Below are 19956 nucleotides of genomic sequence, written 5' to 3'. Positions count from 1 at the left end.
ACGAGGGGAAACGATCGCCTCTGAGGGGGGCGAAGAGAGGTGGGGGGGCATGGAGCGATGACGTCATCGAGTGGGGGGCGTGGTCGAATGGGGGAGGGGCGTAATGGGAAGGATGGGAGGAGGGGGGTGAATTGGGGAGAGGGGTGAATTGGGGGGAGGGGGTGTGGGGGCCAGGGGGCGAGGGAGGATGGCGGGGGGAGGGCGAGGGGAGGGCGGGGAGAGAGCGGGGGGATGGCGTAGGGGGCGGGGGGCATGGCGGGGGCCACAGACGCGCATGCGCAGTTGGCGCGTGGACACTGCAGTGTGGCCATCATGGACGGGGACGGCACCACGAAGGTGAGAGGGTTTCAGAGTCGCGGCCAGCCAGGGTTCGACTCCCGTGCCGGCGAAACTCGCAACACACACACACTGTACTGTATACTGTGTTTGTACGTTTTAATTAAAACAGCGCGCCGTCCGCTGTGAAGTGGGATTCAAAGACGGCAGCTTTTTAACGTCGTAAGGGTTAACTGTGATACATCACAACGCAGGCGGAGGCCACAGTCAGTTGCGAAAGTGGTCCATGGCGAGTAGAGACTGTAGTGTAGACTGTAGTGAGTGGAGGACACCTCGCTGCCAGTTCGAGTCCTGTCTCTCACCTGTGTTCACCTGCAGTGGTTTGTCTTACTCTGTCTCTCACCTGTGTTCACCTGCAGTGGTTTGTCTTACTCTGTCTCTCATCTGTGTTCACCTGCAGTGGTTTGTCTCACTCTGTCACTCACCTGTGTTCACCTGCAGTGGTTTGTCTTACTCTGTCTCTCACCTGTGTTCACCTGCAGTGGTTTGTCTTACTCTGTCTCTCACCTGTGTTCACCTGCAGTGGTTTGTCTCACTCTGTCACTCACCTGTGTTCACCTGCAGTGGTTTGTCTCACTCTGTCTCTCACCTGTGTTCACCTGCAGTGGTTTGTCTCACTCTGTCCCTCACCTGTGTTCACCTGCAGTGGTTTGTCTCACTCTGTCTCTCACCTGTGTTCACCTGCAGTGGTTTGTCTCACTCTGTCACTCACCTGTGTTCACCTTGCAGTGGTTTGTCTTACACTGTCTCTCACCTGTGTTCACCTGCAGTGGTTTGTCTTACTCTGTCACTCACCTGTGTTCACCTGCAGTGGTTTGTCTTACACTGTCTCTCACCTGTGTTCACCTGCAGTCGTTTGTCTCACTCTGTCTCTCACCTGTGTTCACCTGCAGTGGTTTGTCTTACTCTGTCTCTCACCTGTGTTCACCTGCAGTGGTTTGTCTCACTCTTTCACTCACCTGTGTTCACCTGCAGTGGTTTGTCTTACTCTGTCTCTCACCTGTGTTCACCTGCAGTGGTTTGTCTCACTCTGTCTCTCACCTGTCTCTCACCTGTGTTCACCTGCAGTGGTTTGTCTCACACTGTCCCTCACCTGTGTTCACCTGCAGTGGTTTGTCTCACTCTGTCTCTCACCTGTCTCTCACCTGTGTTCACCTGCAGTGGTTTGTCTCACACTGTCCCTCACCTGTGTTCACCTGCAGTGGTTTTTCTCACTCTGTCTCTCACCTGTGTTCACCTGCAGTGGTTTGTCTCACTCTGTCACTCACCTGTGTTAACCTGCAGTGGTTTGTCTTACTCTGTCTCTCACCTGTGTTCACCTGCAGTGGTTTGTCTTACTCTGTCTCTCACCTGTGTTCACCTGCAGTGGTTTGTCTCACTCTGTCACTCACCTGTGTTCACCTGCAGTGGTTTGTCTTACTCTGTCTCTCACCTGTGTTCACCTGCAGTGGTTTGTCTCACTCTGTCTCTCACCTGTCTCTCACCTGTGTTCACCTGCAGTGGTTTGTCTCACACTGTCCCTCACCTGTGTTCACCTGCAGTGTTTTTTCTCACTCTGTCTCTCACCTGTGTTCACCTGCAGTGGTTTGTCTCACTCTGTCACTCACCTGTGTTCACCTGCAGTGGTTTGTCTTACACTGTCTCTCACCTGTGTTCACCTGCAGTGGTTTGTCTCACTCTGTCACTCACCTGTGTTCACCTGCAGTGGTTTGTCTCACTCTGTCACTCACCTGTGTTCACCTGCAGTGGTTTGTCTTACACTGTCTCTCACCTGTGTTCATCTGCAGTGGTTTGTCTCACTTTGTCACTCACCTGCGTTCACCTGCAGTGGTTTGTCTCACTCTGTCACTCACCTGTGTTCACCTGCAGTGGTTTGTCTTACACTGTCTCTCACCTGTGTTCACCTGCAGTGGTTTGTCTCACTCTGTCACTCACCTGTGTTCACCTGCAGTGGTTTGTCTCACTCTGTCACTCACCTGTGTTCACCTGCAGTGGTTTGTCTTACTCTGTCTCTCACCTGTGTTCACCTGCAGTGGTTTGTCTCACTCTGTCTCTCACCTGTCTCTCACCTGTGTTCACCTGCAGTGGTTTGTCTCACACTGTCCCTCACCTGTGTTCACCTGCAGTGGTTTGTCTCACTCTGTCACTCACCTGTGTTCACCTGCAGTGGTTTGTCTCACTCTGTCTCTCACCTGTGTTCACCTGCAGTGGTTTGTCTCACTCTGTCACTCACCTGTGTTCAACTGCAGTGGTTTGTCTTACACTGTCTCTCACCTGTGTTCACCTGCAGTGGTTTGTCTTACTCTGTCTCTCACCTGTGTTCACCTGCAGTGGTTTGTCTCACTCTGTCTCTCACCTGTGTTCACCTGCAGTGGTTTGTCTCACTCTGCCTCTCACCTGTGTTCACCTGCAGTGGTTTGTCTTACTCTCTCACCTGTGTTCACCTGCAGTGGTTTGTCTCACTCTGTCACTCACCTGTGTTCACCTGCAGTGGTTTGTCTTACTCTGTCTCTCACCTGTGTTCACCTGCAGTGGTTTGTCTTACTCTGTCTCTCATCTGTGTTCACCTGCAGTGGTTTGTCTTACACTGTCTCTCACCTGTGTTCACCTGCAGTGGTTTGTCTCACTCTGTCTCTCACCTGTGTTCACCTGCAGTGGTTTGTCTTACTCTTTCACTCACCTGTGTTCACCTGCAGTGGTTTGTCTTACACTGTCTCTCACCTGTGTTCACCTGCAGTGGTTTGTCTCACTGTCTCTCACCTGTGTTCACCTGCAGTGGTTTGTCTTACTCTCTCACCTGTGTTCACCTGCAGTGGTTTGTCTCACTCTGTCTCTCACCTGTGTTCACCTGCAGTGGTTTGTCTCACTCTGTCTCTCACCTGTGTTCACCTGCAGTGGTTTGTCTTACACGACACAATTGGAATCTTTTTGGTAAACACGACAAAGTTAAATGGAAGGTATACGAATTGGCATTCTCACATTCAGGACAAGTTGGTCCTTGTTCTTTGGTGAGAGTTGGGTGGATAAAACGTTATTTTCCACCCACAATCACCTAAATGTTAAGGGTAATTATGTGGTTGTTGCACCGTCTGATAATTAGTTTACTTGCCTAGATAATTGAGTCTAATGGGTGCATTTAAAATCTTAAATACCATTACGGCACAAAGAGACAAACACATTTTCACAGAGACCTTGCGAGATTCAAAGTTGGTCACTGGCAGAGACGTCAATTCAAAGGGAGAGGCACAACTAATTGACAGCGAGAAACGGTTAAAGACACATTGTGAAACAGTGAAATAAGGACACTTTAAACATTCAGAGAATTCAACACGGACAGAACAACACAGCTTCAACAAAAAAGCAGTGAGCATTCGGTTGTTACGCGTGTGTACTTTGACATCCCATGTGGTGTTTTGTGCGGTGTGCTTCTTGCACCCCTAGCTGGAGTTTGCTGTGCAGATGAGCTGCAGGAGCTGCGAAGATGCGGTGAAGAAGGCTCTGCATGGAGTGCCAGGTACATGGGACAGTGCTGAGTAACTCGTGTGTCTGTGTATATATGCCATGGTGTCATATTCTTTGGTTCTTTCGGTAAAGTCACGTGGATTGAAAAAATAAAATATTAAGTTAATAAAAATATCACAACGTTTCGATCGCAACACAAGCGGCCGTCATCAGGAAAAGGGGTTAGCCTCTAAAGGCACACTGTTTATAAAGGAGCATGGGCAGGGCAGTAATGTCAATGCAGCAGCAATGTCAATGCAGCAACAACGCCAATGCAGCAACAATGCCAATGCAGCAACAACGCCAATGCAGCAACAACGCCAATGCAGCAACAATGCCAATGCAGCAACAATGCCAATGCAGCAACAATGCCAATGCAGCAACAATGCCAATGCAGCAACAATGCCAATAATTCACTGCACCCCGCTCCACACACCACACTGCTGACGGTGGAGGTTGATTGACAAGAAAACACAAGTCAAGTCATGACCCAAAGTGGTTGATGACATCTTTCCAATGATTGCTGAGTCTAAAACCTTCCTCTCGGTTGAAATTGTGTCTGTATATATGGATGGCTTCATGAACGAATCTTTGTTGATAGCCAGTAGGCTTGCAAAATACCATCGTCTTAGAGAAATCAATTTCGTGTGAGTCATCTGAATTAAAATAATGATCAGCCATGGCAGAAGTATTGGTCCAACCGTGTTTCAAATCTGCCTTATGTTCACGAACACGGTCCGAGACATGTCGCTTAGTTTCCCCAATGTAACTGCTGCCGCAGATACAGCTTAGTTTGTAAACGCCGGGATATTGCATGTAAGGAATCTTGTGCTTCACAGAAAGGGATCAGATCACGAATTTTATGTATGGTGTTAAATCGGATCTGGATCTTGTGTTTGTTGATGATTTTAAACATATTTCTGGTTACCACTGCTATATATAGCAGGGTGATGGTTTTGATTGGATCCTCAGATGGCTCCTTCCTCACGGTTGGGGCGATGGCTTTGTGGATTGTGTAGTCAGAATATCCATTCGCCTTGAGAGCTTGGTGGAATGAATATTCTGACATCCATATATACAGACACGGACACAATTTCAATCGAGAAGAAGGTTATAGATTCAGCAATCATTGGAAAGATGTCATCAACCACTTTGGGTCATGACTTGCGTTTTCTTGTCAATCAACCTCCACCGTCAGCAGTGTGGTGTGTGGAGCGGGGTGCAGTGATTTCTTGGCGGCCCTTGGCATTGCTGCTGCATTGGCATTGCAGCTGCATTGGCATTGCTGCCCCGCCCATGCTCCTGGTGCTGCTGATACACCTGGGCTACGCCCATCTCAAACCTTTATAAACCGTTTGCCTTTAGAGACTAACCCCTTTTCCTGATGACGACCGCTTGTGTTGCAATCGAAACGTCGTGATATTTTGATTCACTTTATTTTTATTATAATTTTTTCTATCTACATGAGTTTACCGAAAGAACAAAAGAATATGAATTCCTGCAGTCACGAAAGTTTTAAGTCAAAATGATATGGTGCCCATAGTACAGCTGGTGCATCTACCAGTCATCTCAGTCAGCCAACCCATCGCACCTCGGTCTGTCCCGAGACCTCCTGTCAGCGAGCCTTCGACACTTCATGTGGCCTAAAAGTGCACCTGGCATGGTACAGGTGCCGTGGTGACGTCACCTTCACTTAGTGGCGAATGGCGGGTGTTGGTATGTTGTCCAAGTGAGAAAATGTTTTTTATGCCATCACGTTTGGTCTTAATTCATAACATTTTTTTAATTATACTTTTTAACAACAATGATAGTATTGTATTTGCACTATAACAGACGGCTGAAAGAGGTAAAGTAAAAGAAAGCAAATACAAGCTGTCTGGAGTTGCCAAAATAAATCAGAAGTAAAAAATGAAGTAAATGAAAAAAATTCAAGTAGAGATAATTCTACATTGCCATTAGGAAAATAATGAAAGGCCATAATTGTGCCCCACTCTTGCCCCGGAGAGACATTTGATATCTGATTCAGCTTGTTTTATATACAGGAGCAGATGTAGTTTGTCACACTGCTTTGGATTAATAGTTTTGTGAGTGAATTCAAATAGTACCAACTTTTTAGGTTTTGCCTTCAATGGTAGCAGTGGGGACTAGAATCTCGAGAGGTAGACGCATTCAAATATCAGCCACTTTTGGTTACCTCGACCTTTGTAGCCATGCCCCAGAGGATGGCCACTATGGAGACGGACCAATGAGATAGGTTCCTGTGCATGAGTGATCTGGATTGTGGATTTTCAGGGCTGAAACATGGTGAGGCCTTCATCCAGCCGAGGATAGGCAATTGCTGCTTCGAATCAGAACAGTCGAGTTTTGTGTATGAAGCATGAAGGAAATTAATAACTGAATGTGCAAACTAATAGGTGTAAATGTACACGTGTATGTGTGTGGGGGCAGGTGTGGGGAGCAGTAGTGTAGCGGTTAGCTGTGCTACGAACTCGGCAACTAGAGTTAGATTCCCGCTCATGGTTGACACCAGTGAAGATTTTCTGAACCAGTCCTGGTCCTCCCCTAGGATGATGCAGCTTTGAATGAGTTCCTGGTGCGATGTGTAAACATTGAAACTCGGGAGACAAAGGCGGTTGGGCTCGGTGCTGGCCACCCACCCCCTCGTGTGCCGTGCCGACCTTCATCGGTGCTTGCTAACAGCACTTGCCCCAATAGTCTGTTAAGGCTATACGTGGGATCTTTGTCTTTGTTTGGGGGCAGGTGTGCGGGGAGTGCAGGTGGACTTGGCGAAAGAGCAGGTGCTGGTGGATACCGTACTCCCATCAGCCCAAGTCCAAAGCCTGATCGAGTCCACCGGCAAGAGGGCCGTGCTAAGGGGCATCGGACCGACACAGGGAGGTGTGCCTTGCATACTGCCACTGGTCATCAAGTGTGTTCCACGTGATATTCTCAGGACCTTTCATATTGTCCGATTAACACAATGTCTGGGCAAATTCGTAATTTCATCTTTGGTTTCTATTGTGGTGTGCTCTGGCTGCAGTGATTTGTAGTCCAACAATTTGTCCATGTACTCTGTAATTGTTTCATTAATGTGTGGGGTTGTGAATTCTTGGTTTTGCCTTTCATGTTCTTGACTCAAATGATGTATTGGACCATGTTCTGTGCATTGTTCATGTAAATCCCAGTTTTTACAGATGCAGTTTTATGCACCGTGCAGCAATATTCAATTCTAAATGTCATTTCGCGCTTAATAATCGTGTAATGCGAGCGTAAGCGGGGTTCGCTGCTGGGCTCTGGGCCAATCATACGGCCCGGGGTATTGGGGGGCAGAGCCCAGTATGTGGGCGTATGTGAAGGTCCGCCGCTCACCTCGGGTACAATCGGAAGCGAGGTGAGTGGGGGCGGAACCTAAAGGCAGAGCCAGCAAGGCGCTATGGGGAGGCCGGATCTGGAAGGTTCGGAAGGGCGTGGTAAGAGGGAGGAGACAGGATCACGTGGTGAAGGGGATATAGGGGGGAGCCCGGAAGGGCTCCGGGTTAGTTGGGAGAGTCACGAAGCTGGACCACGTTGGGTGACCGGAGGGAATCCGCGCCATCAGCCACGTGGCTGGAGGAGCTTCGGCACACCGTCAGCCAGCAGTGTACAGAGCGGAGGAAGCGAAAGGATTGACGAGAGAGCGCGTGCGGGGCGCGCGCGAGGAGCAGCTGGTCCGCTGTCGGTACCAGCGGGGTGCGAGTGTCAACCAGAATAAAGAGTGACGGAGATCAAGCAGTGTGTGGCGAAGTCCTTTATTACAATCGTAATAAAGCACTCATTTGCTTGAGAATACAATCTCAACGAGCCCCCACCTGGCTTGAACGAATAACATATTTATTAATGTAAAGTGACATGCTCTTGGCAATCTGTCACTCTCAACGAGCCCTCACCTGGCTTTGGTGCAGACCCACTCACTGCTGAGTTGTTTCCTACATGAACATGAGCTGCCCCACCCATGCTGCTGACACACTTGGGCTATGCCCATCTCTAAACCTTTATAAACAGTTTGCCTTTAGAGGCTAAACCCACCTTTTTTCTGATGACGACCACTTGTGTTGCGATCGAAACGTCGTGGTTTTTGTTTTTATTTTATTTTTATTTTATTCAGGTTAGAACCAGGCTCCAGTTTACATTATAGACTGCCAGTATGCTCACTCAGTTTAATAACCATTGCTAGTCAACATCACACTGGCAATACCCTCACCAGCTTAAAAACGAGGCTACAGTCTACATTATAAACTGCCAGTACACTCACCGAGGTTAAGAACCAGGCTACAGTAAACATTATAGACTGCCAGTACTCCCAGCTTAATAACCAGGCTACAGTCTACATTATAGACTGCCAGTACTCACCAAATTAATAACCAGGCTACAGTATACATTATAGACTGTCAGTACACTCTCTCAGCTTAATAACCATTGCTACAGTCTACATTATAGACTACCAGTACACTCACAAAAATTAATACCAGGCTACAGTCTATATTATAGACTGCCAGTACACTCACTCCGATTTAGAACTAATCTACATTAGTGGTTTTTAGTTTTTTATTATTTTTATTCACTTTATTTTTATAATTTTTCTATCTACGTGACTTTACCCAAAGAACCAAAGAATATAATCTGTCACTTGTGAAAGCGTTCATTTCTTTATCGCTCGCAAATGTGTAGGGTATGTCTATGGGGAGTCGTGGAGATAATGCTCTTCTCCGATCCCAGAAACCCAGATAAGATCTCTCGTCAAGCACAGAAAAATAAAATAAAACTGTCTTTGAACTGTCTGGGCTGCCTCTGCAACGACGAAGTCTAAAACGGGTACACCGGCCAGCTTCATGACTGAGGGAGACAAAGGCAGCTGGTAATTCGTGGTGTTAATTATCGTGCCCTCCCGTGTGCTGTGCAAGTCAAGAGGTGCTTACTCTTAGCGTCTTCTGAAGACTCCGTCAAGGCTGACGTGGACAATGGTCGTCTCGTCGTTTTGGGTGCGTGCATCGTGTCCTCTCGCAGGGCCACTGGGTGCCGCCGTGGCCCAGTTGTCCGGGGACGGCGCAGTGCGGGGTGCGGTGCTGGGCGTGGTGCGCTTCGTGCAGCTTTCACCGCTCACCTGCGCCATCGAGGGCACCGTCGATGGCCTGAGACCCGGCCCGCATGGTCTGCACGTGCACGAGTTCGGAGACCTCACTAACGGCTGCTTCAGGTGATGCAGAGTTGCATGCGTGAGCGCACCCAGTATGGCACGTGGCGCGTGCGTGGGGCTTTTTGTGACGAGTTCTTAATTAGTCGTAGCCACCAGATGATATAAAAGTTCTCAGTGCTCAGGTCTCTCCCAAAAATGTTTTCACTATTCATGGATATGGATATTTATCAAACTAATTTTAACTTTAATGTGTCCTCCGGAACCACGTACAATTGCAGTCATTAACATTGAATGTAAACAGCAATACATATGAAAATGCATTCTCTTCCGATTATCCTGTTACTCCCCTCTCTTCATCTCATCATTTGAATCATGTTTCCTTGCTGACCTGCCATAGCAAAGCACATTTTCCCATCTTCCAAACACTACTTATGCTGCTATACAACTCTCTCTTCCCACTACGATACAAGTTTAATGTCGATGCATACTAATATTGATGTGCTGTTGGTAATTAGGTTCACCAAATGTAAATTCAAAACACGGCAAAACAGTGCTGTAAAAATAACACGTTTTTACAGCGCTGATTTACCGTGTGGTCATGCTGTGGATGTTTTACATTTGTTTTCAAATCAAATATATAATCAAAATTGAATTATTGTTGTTAAATGAAGACTCACATTAAAATGTAAGCATATTCTTGGTTCTTTCGGTAAAGTCACGTAGAAGGTAAATAATATTATTTTATTATTTCCCTTGTACGTGAACCAAGAATATGAATCCCTGCAGTCACGAAAGCTTTAAATCGAAAAATGTAAGCAGTAAAATATACAATTGACATATTTGCAGCTCTATCAATCCACACGATTGGCATGGTAAAGTATGGTTGTATATAACCCTCAGCATGGAAGAGGCCCTAATCTAGCAGTCGATTGACAAGAGGCCTGTGAATGTACCTAGCAGTGTAAAATGAGTCCCTTTAGCCAGTGGCTCCATTTACAGCCCTTAATTGCTCCCTTGTCACACAGTGCCACGTGAAACTCCAAGGTGGTGATTCACACGCATCCCCTGCCAACGACAAGCTTGCAGGTCGCTCGTGGGCCCTTTCGCCATCTTCTGACACCTATAACTCTTGAGTTTATCAGCCCAAAACAGTCAATTGATCAGACTCCGCATGCTACTGGTTCATAACTTGCATCCCAACATTATAACAGCGGAACCATGATGCCACTGATAAGAAAATGTTCTCGTTCAAGTGCCGTGTTTTTATGTGAATTGCAGTTGTGGAGGCCACTTCAACCCACACAGGAGCAACCATGGCAGCCCCGATGACCACAATTCCGTACGTGCGACATCAAATGATGGGCCAAGGCAGAATTAAAATCCTGCATTCAAAAGTGACACATTTATAAATTACGCGATCTAACCCAAAAACGTTGATTATGAATAAAATAACTGTATATCCTCAAGTGCCTGTCCACGTACTTTTGCGTCTATGATTGTACACGCAGCATGTTGGAGATCTGGGGAACATCACAGCGGATGAGCATGGCAGGGCATCGTTCCGCGTGAGCTCTGGAAAAATAAAGGTACTTAATCTTTACGCCTCGATTTCATGACTAGTTTTGATTGGCCAGCAGCTGTGTAAGCACTGAGCCGTGCCTTCACGCACTACTTTCTATACTAAACAATTTTTATATTACCAGGTAAGGCCCACTGAGCTTTATAGTTCTTTTTCAGAAACGATCTGGCTGCAAATGATAGCTCAATGAAGTTGCTTATCATGTGGACATTTATAGTGGCCAAATATTCTAAACGCATGTTTATAAATGTGGAGGGAAAAACTGGAGGACCCAGAGATAAATCCACCCGACCACAAGAAGAGAGACATGTAAACTCCAAATATACCGGCGTCGGGGTCTGGATCGAACCCACAAACTACTGCATACCAGGCGAAGGAGATAACATCTCACCATACACTTTGAGTATTTCGGTAAAGTCACGTAGATAGAAAAATATATATTTTTTTACTATTTTTCTATCTACGTTACTTTACCGTAAGACCTAAAGAGTATGAATTCCTGCAGTCACGAAAGTTTTAAGTTAAGATTTAACAGCTCACCACTTTCAAAGGGGGCTTTCCAGTGGAGCTATAACCAGGGCTTGGAGCTGACTCAGCCAGTGAAGACTATGCAGGTCACTGTCACCAGAGACATCACTGACCCTTTCAGCCACTACTCACTTGACTCATTGTGCGGCTCTTCACATTCGCTCATTCCCAAGTTGACGTGTGCTTGCTCAAAATCACGTGCATCAATGTGTCATTGTCCACGTGTTTGTAGGTGGGAGATATCATCGGACGATCGGTAGTGGTGGATGAGACGGCAGATGACCTGGGACGTGGAACTCACCCGTTGTCAAAAGTCACAGGAAATTCCGGGCCGGGGTGAGTCTCTTCAGTGGCAGTTAGAGGCAATATTTGTATCAGGTTACAAAGTCCACTTTGGCATGTCCACCTTGGCATTTCCACCCTCAGTTCTTGCATGCAGGTGGTTTAATAACATAATTTGTGGCAGTGGTAATTCCATTGTTTTAACTTGGTCTAAGTGAGGACACAGCTAATTAAAGCAAAAAATATACAGGTAACAGCAACAGTTGGAAAATGTGGACTGGTTCTAAGCAACAGATTAAATTTGCTTGAGGAACAATATATGAACATGATGTCACCACTGTCATAAACGAAATGGCATTTGAATGGGCATTGCCATGAAGTTGGGGGCAAAGTAAAAACGGGATATATGAAAGCACAGAAACATGGCAACAGTCTAGCACGGTATATTTGCCAAGTTGCCGGTGTGTAGTTGTTCGTAGAGAGGGTTGATGGATCATCTAAATATGTAGCCATTATTTCTGCAAGACACCCATTTGAATAGTAACAAAGTATGTTTGTAGTACAAGCAAGATTTTTGTTTTATTAAAAGCCACTTGGTGTTATTTCACTCTTGCAGTAAGGAATTGGTCAACTACTCCATGCAATGCATTGCAAGCTCAATTCATTGGCAACTTGGGCTTTTAACCCTATCCTATACTCAGTGCGACATGTGATTTTTCTACAACAGACTGGCTTGTGGAATCATTGCTCGTTCCGCCGGACTCTTTGAGAACTCAAAAAAGAAGATTTGCACGTGTGACGGCGTGACGCTGTGGGACGAGCGCGACAGGCCGGTGGCCGGGCCGGGCCGGCAGGGCCAGCAGCCGGCACACACGGCCAACCTCTAGTGCCACCCGCCAGCGGATTAAGCAACACGGTGCAAGTAAATACAGATCGCGCTTGGTGCACAGAGTACCCCATTGGAACACGCGAAGGACAACCATTCCGATCAAATAAGACTTATTGCTCCATTCATGTATGATTTTTTGACATACGATGGCAAGATTAAAAGTATGATGTGAAATTGTCTTATATTTATTGTAAAAAAATTCATGCAAATATTTTGCTTACCGAGAAGACATTCGTGATTCTATTATTTGTCAGTTTGCAGTTAATTTTTTCCCCCAATGTTTCAATAAATTATTCCAATTACATTTTGATAGCTGTGGTGATAAATTTAAATAATTTGTCAAGCGTTCATTAATTGTAGTGACAAATGAAATGGAGACTGTTAACATTCAAAGTTACAGTCGCTATAATGTCTGCGTATGTTGATGCGTAACAAGCCTGGCACAAGGTAGTGGTGGCGGCTCTTGAGTAGGGTCTTGTGTTCTCGGGGTACTGCAGCATTGGGACAGGCGTGGGGCTGTACTCATTGAAAGAGTTTCAAGCGATCGTTGCACAGAGGAGGGGCGCTGGGTCGGGGAAGGGTAAACACGACTTGCGGTTTCACACCCGAGATGGCCACAGGACAACTTGCGAGCCCTTTGGGTGGCAGCCGATCATCAGCTGCCCACAATGCACTGTGGATCTCAATGCACCTGGAATCCCTGGGCAGGCCTCCACACTTCATCACCTGCAGCTACACTCCACACCTGAACCAGCACCCTTCTCCAACCGCCCCACTACCAGCTCACTTGCTTTGGTAATGAGGTATCTATGCTGTGCAGCCTTTGCATTAAGTATTTTTTCTGTACGACTGCACGCATGATTTTGTAGCATATTCTATTCGTACGACTACTTCGGTTTATGCAGCTGTGCTGTATAGCTCTTTGATGTGTTTCAGTTCCTGAAAAAGCTCCCAACCCAAAACCACATTCGAGAGAATTCTACACGCGTTGCGAGTACGCGTGCGCTTACATTTCCCTAGACAGCTCGCAGCAATATCACCCTCGGACAAGTACCAGCGTGGGCACATTATCATCTGATGTTTGTAGTGCATGGTGCTGTGCCCTGGATGAAGAGCCCCTGACACTGCAACTCTGATATACGATCTGCAGCTTACTGCCGATTTTTCCCACGATCATTGCAAGGGCTGAGTGCAGCCGAGGTCAAATTCACATTAAACAGCTGCAAATGCAAGGGCGTTCAGTCTTCGCCCTCCACATGGATGCCACACTGCTAAACAAATGATACACTGAATACAGAAGACATTTTATTTCAATTTTTACTTTGAAAAGTCAACTTGTCTACTCCTCTGAAAACATGTCGAGGGTACAACTCACACCGTTCTTTCGTGCGACACGATGAGAGGGGGCATTAGGCAGGCACACTTCAACAAAGGCAAACACCATGTCACCTGCTCTTCATGTTTGTTTCACACTGTGGTGACGGTTGGTGGGATGGTTACAGTGATTGTCATCTGCAATGAGATATCAGCATGGTTTATACATTTCCACATCCCAGTCAGCTTTCCTCACAATGTTGGGTCTCAATATAAAATGTAAGTACTGCTATATTTGCCTTATACATCCTAAAAGTCTCTTTCAAAATCTGATGAATAGCAACTTATGCCCTATAATCCATTCCGAAATAAGCGACAACTTTCTGAAAAAAACATGATCCAGAAGTCCAATTCATGCAGAATGGATTTTGCATTTGCAGAAAACACCGACGAAACCTTTCGGCAAAACAGTTTGCGCAATTCCTGGGAGGTCGTTTTTGGCACAATTCCCTTTGAGCGTCCATATCTTCTCTCAACTGCAACCAATCACAAACTAAGGGGATGGGGCCACAGGAGGATTCAATCTTAAATGCTGACAATTGCTGACCTGCCAATACCACCGGTGGTAGAGTTCTCAATCTTAAATGTAATTGTTGAGTAGCATCGTTATTCTTAAAACTAATTATCGAATGACAACAATTTACTCATTAACGTAGCCATGATGAGTAGTTCCCGTGTTGAACCCTCATTTCAAGTTGAGTAATAAGTCGCACTTTGTTCACAATTTTACAATACATCGACAGATATAATCTACCAGCAGTATTAAGGCTACGTGTTTAGGAAATACCCATGCCTTTTGAAATACATTATTGCGAGCTTAAGGATATGCATTTATAGCATGCGTAAATGACTCAAACTCAAAAGTGTCTTGCGTCACATCTCAACTATTTCAATGCCCTGTTGCAGTCTAGCCAAGGAGGGCCCCCATTGGCAGCTTTCCCTGTCCAGCAAAAGGTGTACACATCATGGACATGCAAATGAGCATGTTAATATTTTACATTGCAATTACCGTTTTACATAACTGTAAACTTACTTTTTGTTAGGGGTGAATAAGGAAACACTTAACAATATCATCAGATGTGTGTAACTCAAGTGCTATACGGGTGATTGCTACACCACAACTTAAAGAGCAATAGTGTACAACTGGCAAAGGTGTTGGAAAAGGTTACGAGCAAAAAGAGGTTGCACAGTGATTGCTCCAAATGCTAATCCCTCCAGTAACATCTTCCCAAGTTACGCAGAAAAATATTGAGACTTAAACATGTTGAAAAACAAACATTTACAGCATTGAGCAAAATGTTCAATTCATATTAAACAAATGCCCAACCTAGGACATTGGCGGAGAGATGACATTACGTCTTCCTGATGCTGCACATTGGGCTCGACCACTGCCACCTGTCGCTGCCACTGGATATCGCAAAACGTGTCGCTAATATCACATGCGTGCTACTTCAATGTGGGTAAATATTGACGGACCCAAATTGGGGGGGGGGGGGGGGGGTCGATGGTGCACTGATTAACACACTGCACTACTAATTTCATTCCCAGCGACAGGCAACATCAGTGGCAAGCGATATCTGAACTGGTTTGGGGTTCCCCATTGACTAACCCACACTGACTCGCAGTCAAATAACCCGGCTTTAGGAGGCCTTCATCCAGCAGCGGACTGACAAATGGGGCTCTACATTATTAATAGTGCTGCCAAGGGTTTTCCAATTCTGCTTTGGCCCATAGACTACAGCACCGGTGCCGAATGTTTCTACATTCAGCCAAAATTACCCTCAATGACAACAGCTGTACACTGTAAGAGAAGAGTGCGTAACACTTCAAGATTTATTCGCGTGACTTTTTCAGAAACTTGTGTTTTTCAAAGTTTATTTCATTGAGTACATTATAAATCCTTCATGTTTAAAAACAACTTTATTAATAATCTTTTAATCTACAAAATCCATCAATAATACAATCGGATAAACAAGTTGATCCAAAATTTGGTCCAGTCATTTGCAAGGACTCATCCAGGGAAACGCGTCTCTCCAAGTCTGCGTAGGCGGTATAAACATATGTACAGATTTTCAAATGCATATTGGACTTGCAATTCAGAGGTCGCTAGTTCGATTCGATCTTCCAGTGCGGCAGTTGAAACAACGGTGCAAGTTTATTAAACCCTCTGCCTCTGTTCATCCAGCAGTATAAATTGGTCCGACCAGTGCGTCAATCCACAGCTTGTGTGCTGTAGAGTAAACTAGGTACCCCCCACCTCATCCTATATGTCTGGCCAGTGGAGAAGAGTCGGTTAAATACAATCAAAAGGGGCTTCTCTTGAGCTTCCTCTCGTGGAGGACCTTTCAGCCAGCAGTGACGTGAGAAAGCAATTGCAGGACTGCACCTTTTCACTTTTTACTAAACGCAGCAAGGAGCGGGCCAAGCGGCCGGGAGGAAGTCCCAAGGGGGCAGCTACGCCATCAAGCTCACGCTGCCGTTGTCAGAGCCCAGCAGCAGCAGCCGTTTGGACGGGAGCACGGCGAGGCGAGACAGCACCCCGCGGAAGTTTTCGGGGAGCAGCTTGGTGGCTGGTCCTGAGGCGCCGTCCCCCAGAGGGTACACAAATATCCGATTACCGGTGGTGCCAGCGATCACCTCGCCGGCCTCCCCGGCGCCATTGCTTGCCAGCGTGTCCCAGGTGTGCGCCGCCTCGGGGGTGCTGCGGAACAGATGGCTCAAGCGAGCATCCATCGCCTTCCACACGGCGAGCGTGTGGTCCGACGAGGAGCTCACCAACGTGTTACTGCCGACGCCCTGCAAATAATCATAATTTTTATACATTTGATATTCACCCCATTATTATAGCACAAGGCTATCACAGATGAATACAATCCGCCAATAGGTGGCAATGTTGATAGAAATGTGGTGGCGGATAAAATCATGAAGACTGTTCAGCTCTCCCATGTGTTTTTGGGCATGATGTTGGACATTCTGTTCCATGTGGTGGGAGCCTTTTCAGGGAATTAACATTCAGTGGCACAGCCCGAACACACATCGGAGAGCAATGCAGCACAACGCCGAAAACCCACGCACGCGGCAGAAGAGGGATTTGTCGCGGGAGGCGAGACGGGCAGAGAGGAGAAGCTGTCCTATAGGCAGAGTCTCGTAGTGAGAGCGCTCACCTTGAGCTGCAACACCTCGCCGTCGTGGGCCTGCCACATCCGAAGGAAGTATCCCGTGCGCACATCCAGCATGACGAGCATGCCGGAGGAAAGGCCGGCCGTCACCCACAGACCGTGCGGGCTCACCGCCAGGCAGCGCACCGGACCGCCGCCGCCTCCCACCGACAGCTGGAACTCGTGCTGGGTCAGCACCGCACACAGCAAGACAACAAAACAAATTTGGTTCACGTTCGTTTCACCATTGACAGCCGAGTCGTGCGGAAAGACACCGAGAGCCTCGTTAATCATTTGATAATGACTCCATCACGATCACATTTTATTTCACAGATTTACCAAATACAAAATTAAACTTTTTAAAAGGCAATATCAGGCTCTATTCCATATTTATATGTTACATTACAGATAAATCCCTACGATTCCTAGGATCCCCCTGTCATAAACAACAGCAAGGACATTGGAACCTCCTTTGCCAGTAGCAAAATATGATAATATTTTTTTTTTACCCTTTTATCTGGCAACAAAACTGACACCTTTTTTTACAAGGAGTCATGTTTGCATTGACCACAATAACGCCTTTTGGCGTCATCTGGTCCAACACCATGTGAGACGAGGCTCTAAGAAAAGCTGGCTCGGGTGTGGACCAATCAATTTCAAGAACAGTGCATACATTATCAGAGTTGTTTTGTTTGCATTCCGACCGCAGGTATTGTGGTCAATGCAAACATGACTCCTTGTAAAAAAAGGTGTCAGTTTTGTTGCCAGATAAAAGGGTAAAAAAAACAATTAACAACAGCAAGGTCAATGAGATTAATCAGTAGAATGTAAATAAGTACAGATGTAACTGTATTAGGAGATTGACGGCCAATATTGTTAAAGGAAAACATTTAGATAAGTTACAAGCTGATCCCAATACCACGTGATATTTGTGATTCCCCTCCTGTATCGCAACATGTAGCTGTGATCCAGTAACAGAATTTACACACAATGCCAGCACGAGTGTGCATGAGAAAGCGGGTGTGTGCATGCGTGGGACATGAGTGGGCACTCACAGCGTCCGTGTCAATGACTTAACCGCTCCAAATGGGCCCCATCTTGTTAGCTCTCCAAAGCTAAGCAGGGTGGAACCGGGATAGTACTAAGATGGGCAACCACCATGCACAACAGGTTGTTATAGGTTGAGGGGCTATGTGGTGGGCAGAAGAGGCAATGCAGTCAAATCTATTGTTGAAATGGACCATGCTCCAACATCTATGCTCCCCACCTTCACCAACCTGCATTGACCAGCATGGTGAAGTGAAATAACCTCCACGGGGCAAATGACGTGGAGGGAGGCCCTCATCCAGCAGTGGATTGACGAAAAGGTGTGTCCACGTATTAGGGGGCGTCAATCGTTTGTAGAGTTTGAAACGTTCGATACATTTCACAGAATCTCGCATCCCGACGCGTACGCATGCAGGCGACGGCACGTGAATCACACCTGCATCCCGGGCTTGCGCGTGTCGATGAAGCGCAGCATGGAGTCGGACGTCGCTGCCACGATCGTGTTGTGCGGCACCGGCAGCACGGCCAGAGAGCTCACGCTCAGCCGCGAGTCGGGGGCCTCGTACACAGCCACGGTGGAGCCTGCGAGGTGCTCGTGGATTACACACAGGCTCCCTTCAAGGTCACGCGCTAGGACGCACGCAATGGCCACGCGAACGTTAACTGTGTGTAAAGTCATCACGATGTTAACCTGCGCGTAAAGATGCGATGACGTACACGTCAGGTAACGGCACAAAACACACGGTTAAACTTGGGCAGAATTTTTTTGGAGCATTTTTGTAAGGTATTGTTAACTACAATATTCCTAAATGGATAGAGTTTGGTCTGCATTCTTGGCAAAGTCCCACCCTACCACTGTGTTGAAACACAGCCAGTGGGTCTCACTTAATCAAATGACATCCCATTGAGCTCATCTCTTCATAAGAGAGACCTGGATAACCAAAGATATGAAGACAATGTTTTGTTTAATATACAATTTAGATGTAGTTAGATTTACATGTCTTAAGTTTTTGGATACAGTGCAAGCACAGACCACGTGTGTGGGTAATACCCAGCAAAGAGTGTGGGGGTGGACATTGGGCTACGTGTGGTGGGGTAAAGTGTGGGGACTCCCATCTCTTTCAAGACACCTGGCCAGCGTGGATTCATATGCCAAATCTCCTCTAGTAGAGGGGGGGGGGGCTCTCTCTAGAACTCCCTCAGGTGGAGGTCCCTGAGCCAGTAGTGGCGTCGGCAAGCAATTGAAGGGCTGCACCTTGAACCTGTTATGTTCTCCCGCCTTGGTTCCCTAGCAGAAGAGATTAGCCTACGCGAGCTCGGCTCTGGTTCTCTGCGAAGGCTTTGCACTGCACGCGTCTTCGCTGCTGCCGGCACCTGTGTTGCAGTCCCAGACGTGTACGGAGCCGTCGCAGCTGACCACGTGCTGCCCGCCCTCCATGTGCGCCACCTGGCTCACGGAGCGCCGGTGCTGGCCGTACGTCAGCTTCGCGTGCAGCCGCTCGGTGCCGTCGCCAGAGTTGGACAGGGACCAGAGGCGCACCGTGCGGTCCTTGCCTCCGCTCAGGAAGCCGTCCTCGTCCGGCCGCACGCACAGCGCCTTCACCGTCCCCGTGTGCCCCACGTACGTCTGCGTCGCGACACATCGCAGCGGCGTGGGCCACGTTTGCCGTCGTCATGCTCGAGGGAATAATTTGTCGGGGTCCCCTCGGTGACACACCAATACCGCTAAGGGCCAGCACTTGTTTAAACCCGGTGGCGAGATGTGAACTACCTCGCTTGGTATACAGGTCATGGATTCGATCCCGACCCTGACGCCTGTATATTTGGAGTTTGCATGTTTACGTGTTCTCCCTGTGGATGGCATGCATTTTTCTCTTGGTTCTCCAGTTTTTGTCTCCACATGTATAAACATGCGTTTTAGAGTATTTAGCTGCTATACATTTCCACGTGATAAGCCACTTCGTTGAGATATCATTTGTGGCCAGGTCGCTTCTGAAAAAGAGCTATGTAGCTCAGTGGTTCTTACCTGGTGAATAAAAAGTGTTCTTAAGCTAAGAAACTCCAAGCCTCGCACGTCACAAAAGTCCAA

General features: G+C 47.1%; 2 protein-coding genes across 6 annotated transcripts in view; one reads left to right on the top strand and one right to left on the bottom strand.

Moving 5' to 3' along the window:
- The first annotated feature begins 292 nt into the window (after positions 1-292).
- CCS (copper chaperone for superoxide dismutase) lies at positions 293-12533 on the top strand. Its single transcript, XM_078857901.1, has 8 exons — positions 293-336; positions 3778-3850; positions 6598-6735; positions 8881-9070; positions 10289-10349; positions 10519-10596; positions 11350-11453; positions 12127-12533. The coding sequence occupies exons 1-8, from the start codon at positions 313-315 to the stop codon at positions 12284-12286; spliced, it is 828 nt and encodes a 275-aa protein (XP_078714027.1). The 5' UTR covers positions 293-312; the 3' UTR covers positions 12287-12533.
- A 1054-nt stretch (positions 12534-13587) lies between these two features.
- The window catches only part of WDR81 (WD repeat domain 81), a 34789-nt gene continuing 28420 nt past the window's right edge, over positions 13588-19956 (bottom strand). For all 5 annotated transcript variants that reach the window (XM_078858097.1, XM_078858102.1, XM_078858100.1 and 2 more), the window contains 4 exons: positions 19242-19494; positions 18304-18449; positions 16827-17006; positions 13588-16458 (listed from right to left, as the gene is read on the bottom strand). In XM_078858097.1, the coding sequence (XP_078714223.1) occupies positions 16117-16458; positions 16827-17006; positions 18304-18449; positions 19242-19494 (921 nt within the window). In that variant the 3' untranslated portion in view covers positions 13588-16116. The remainder of the gene's footprint in view (positions 16459-16826; positions 17007-18303; positions 18450-19241; positions 19495-19956) is intronic.

The sequence above is a fragment of the Lampetra fluviatilis genome, chromosome 7 (assembly GCF_964198595.1).
Source record: "Lampetra fluviatilis chromosome 7, kcLamFluv1.1, whole genome shotgun sequence".
Taxonomy (NCBI): Eukaryota; Metazoa; Chordata; class Hyperoartia; order Petromyzontiformes; family Petromyzontidae; genus Lampetra; species Lampetra fluviatilis.
This window is presented reverse-complemented; position numbering and strand designations above follow the sequence as displayed.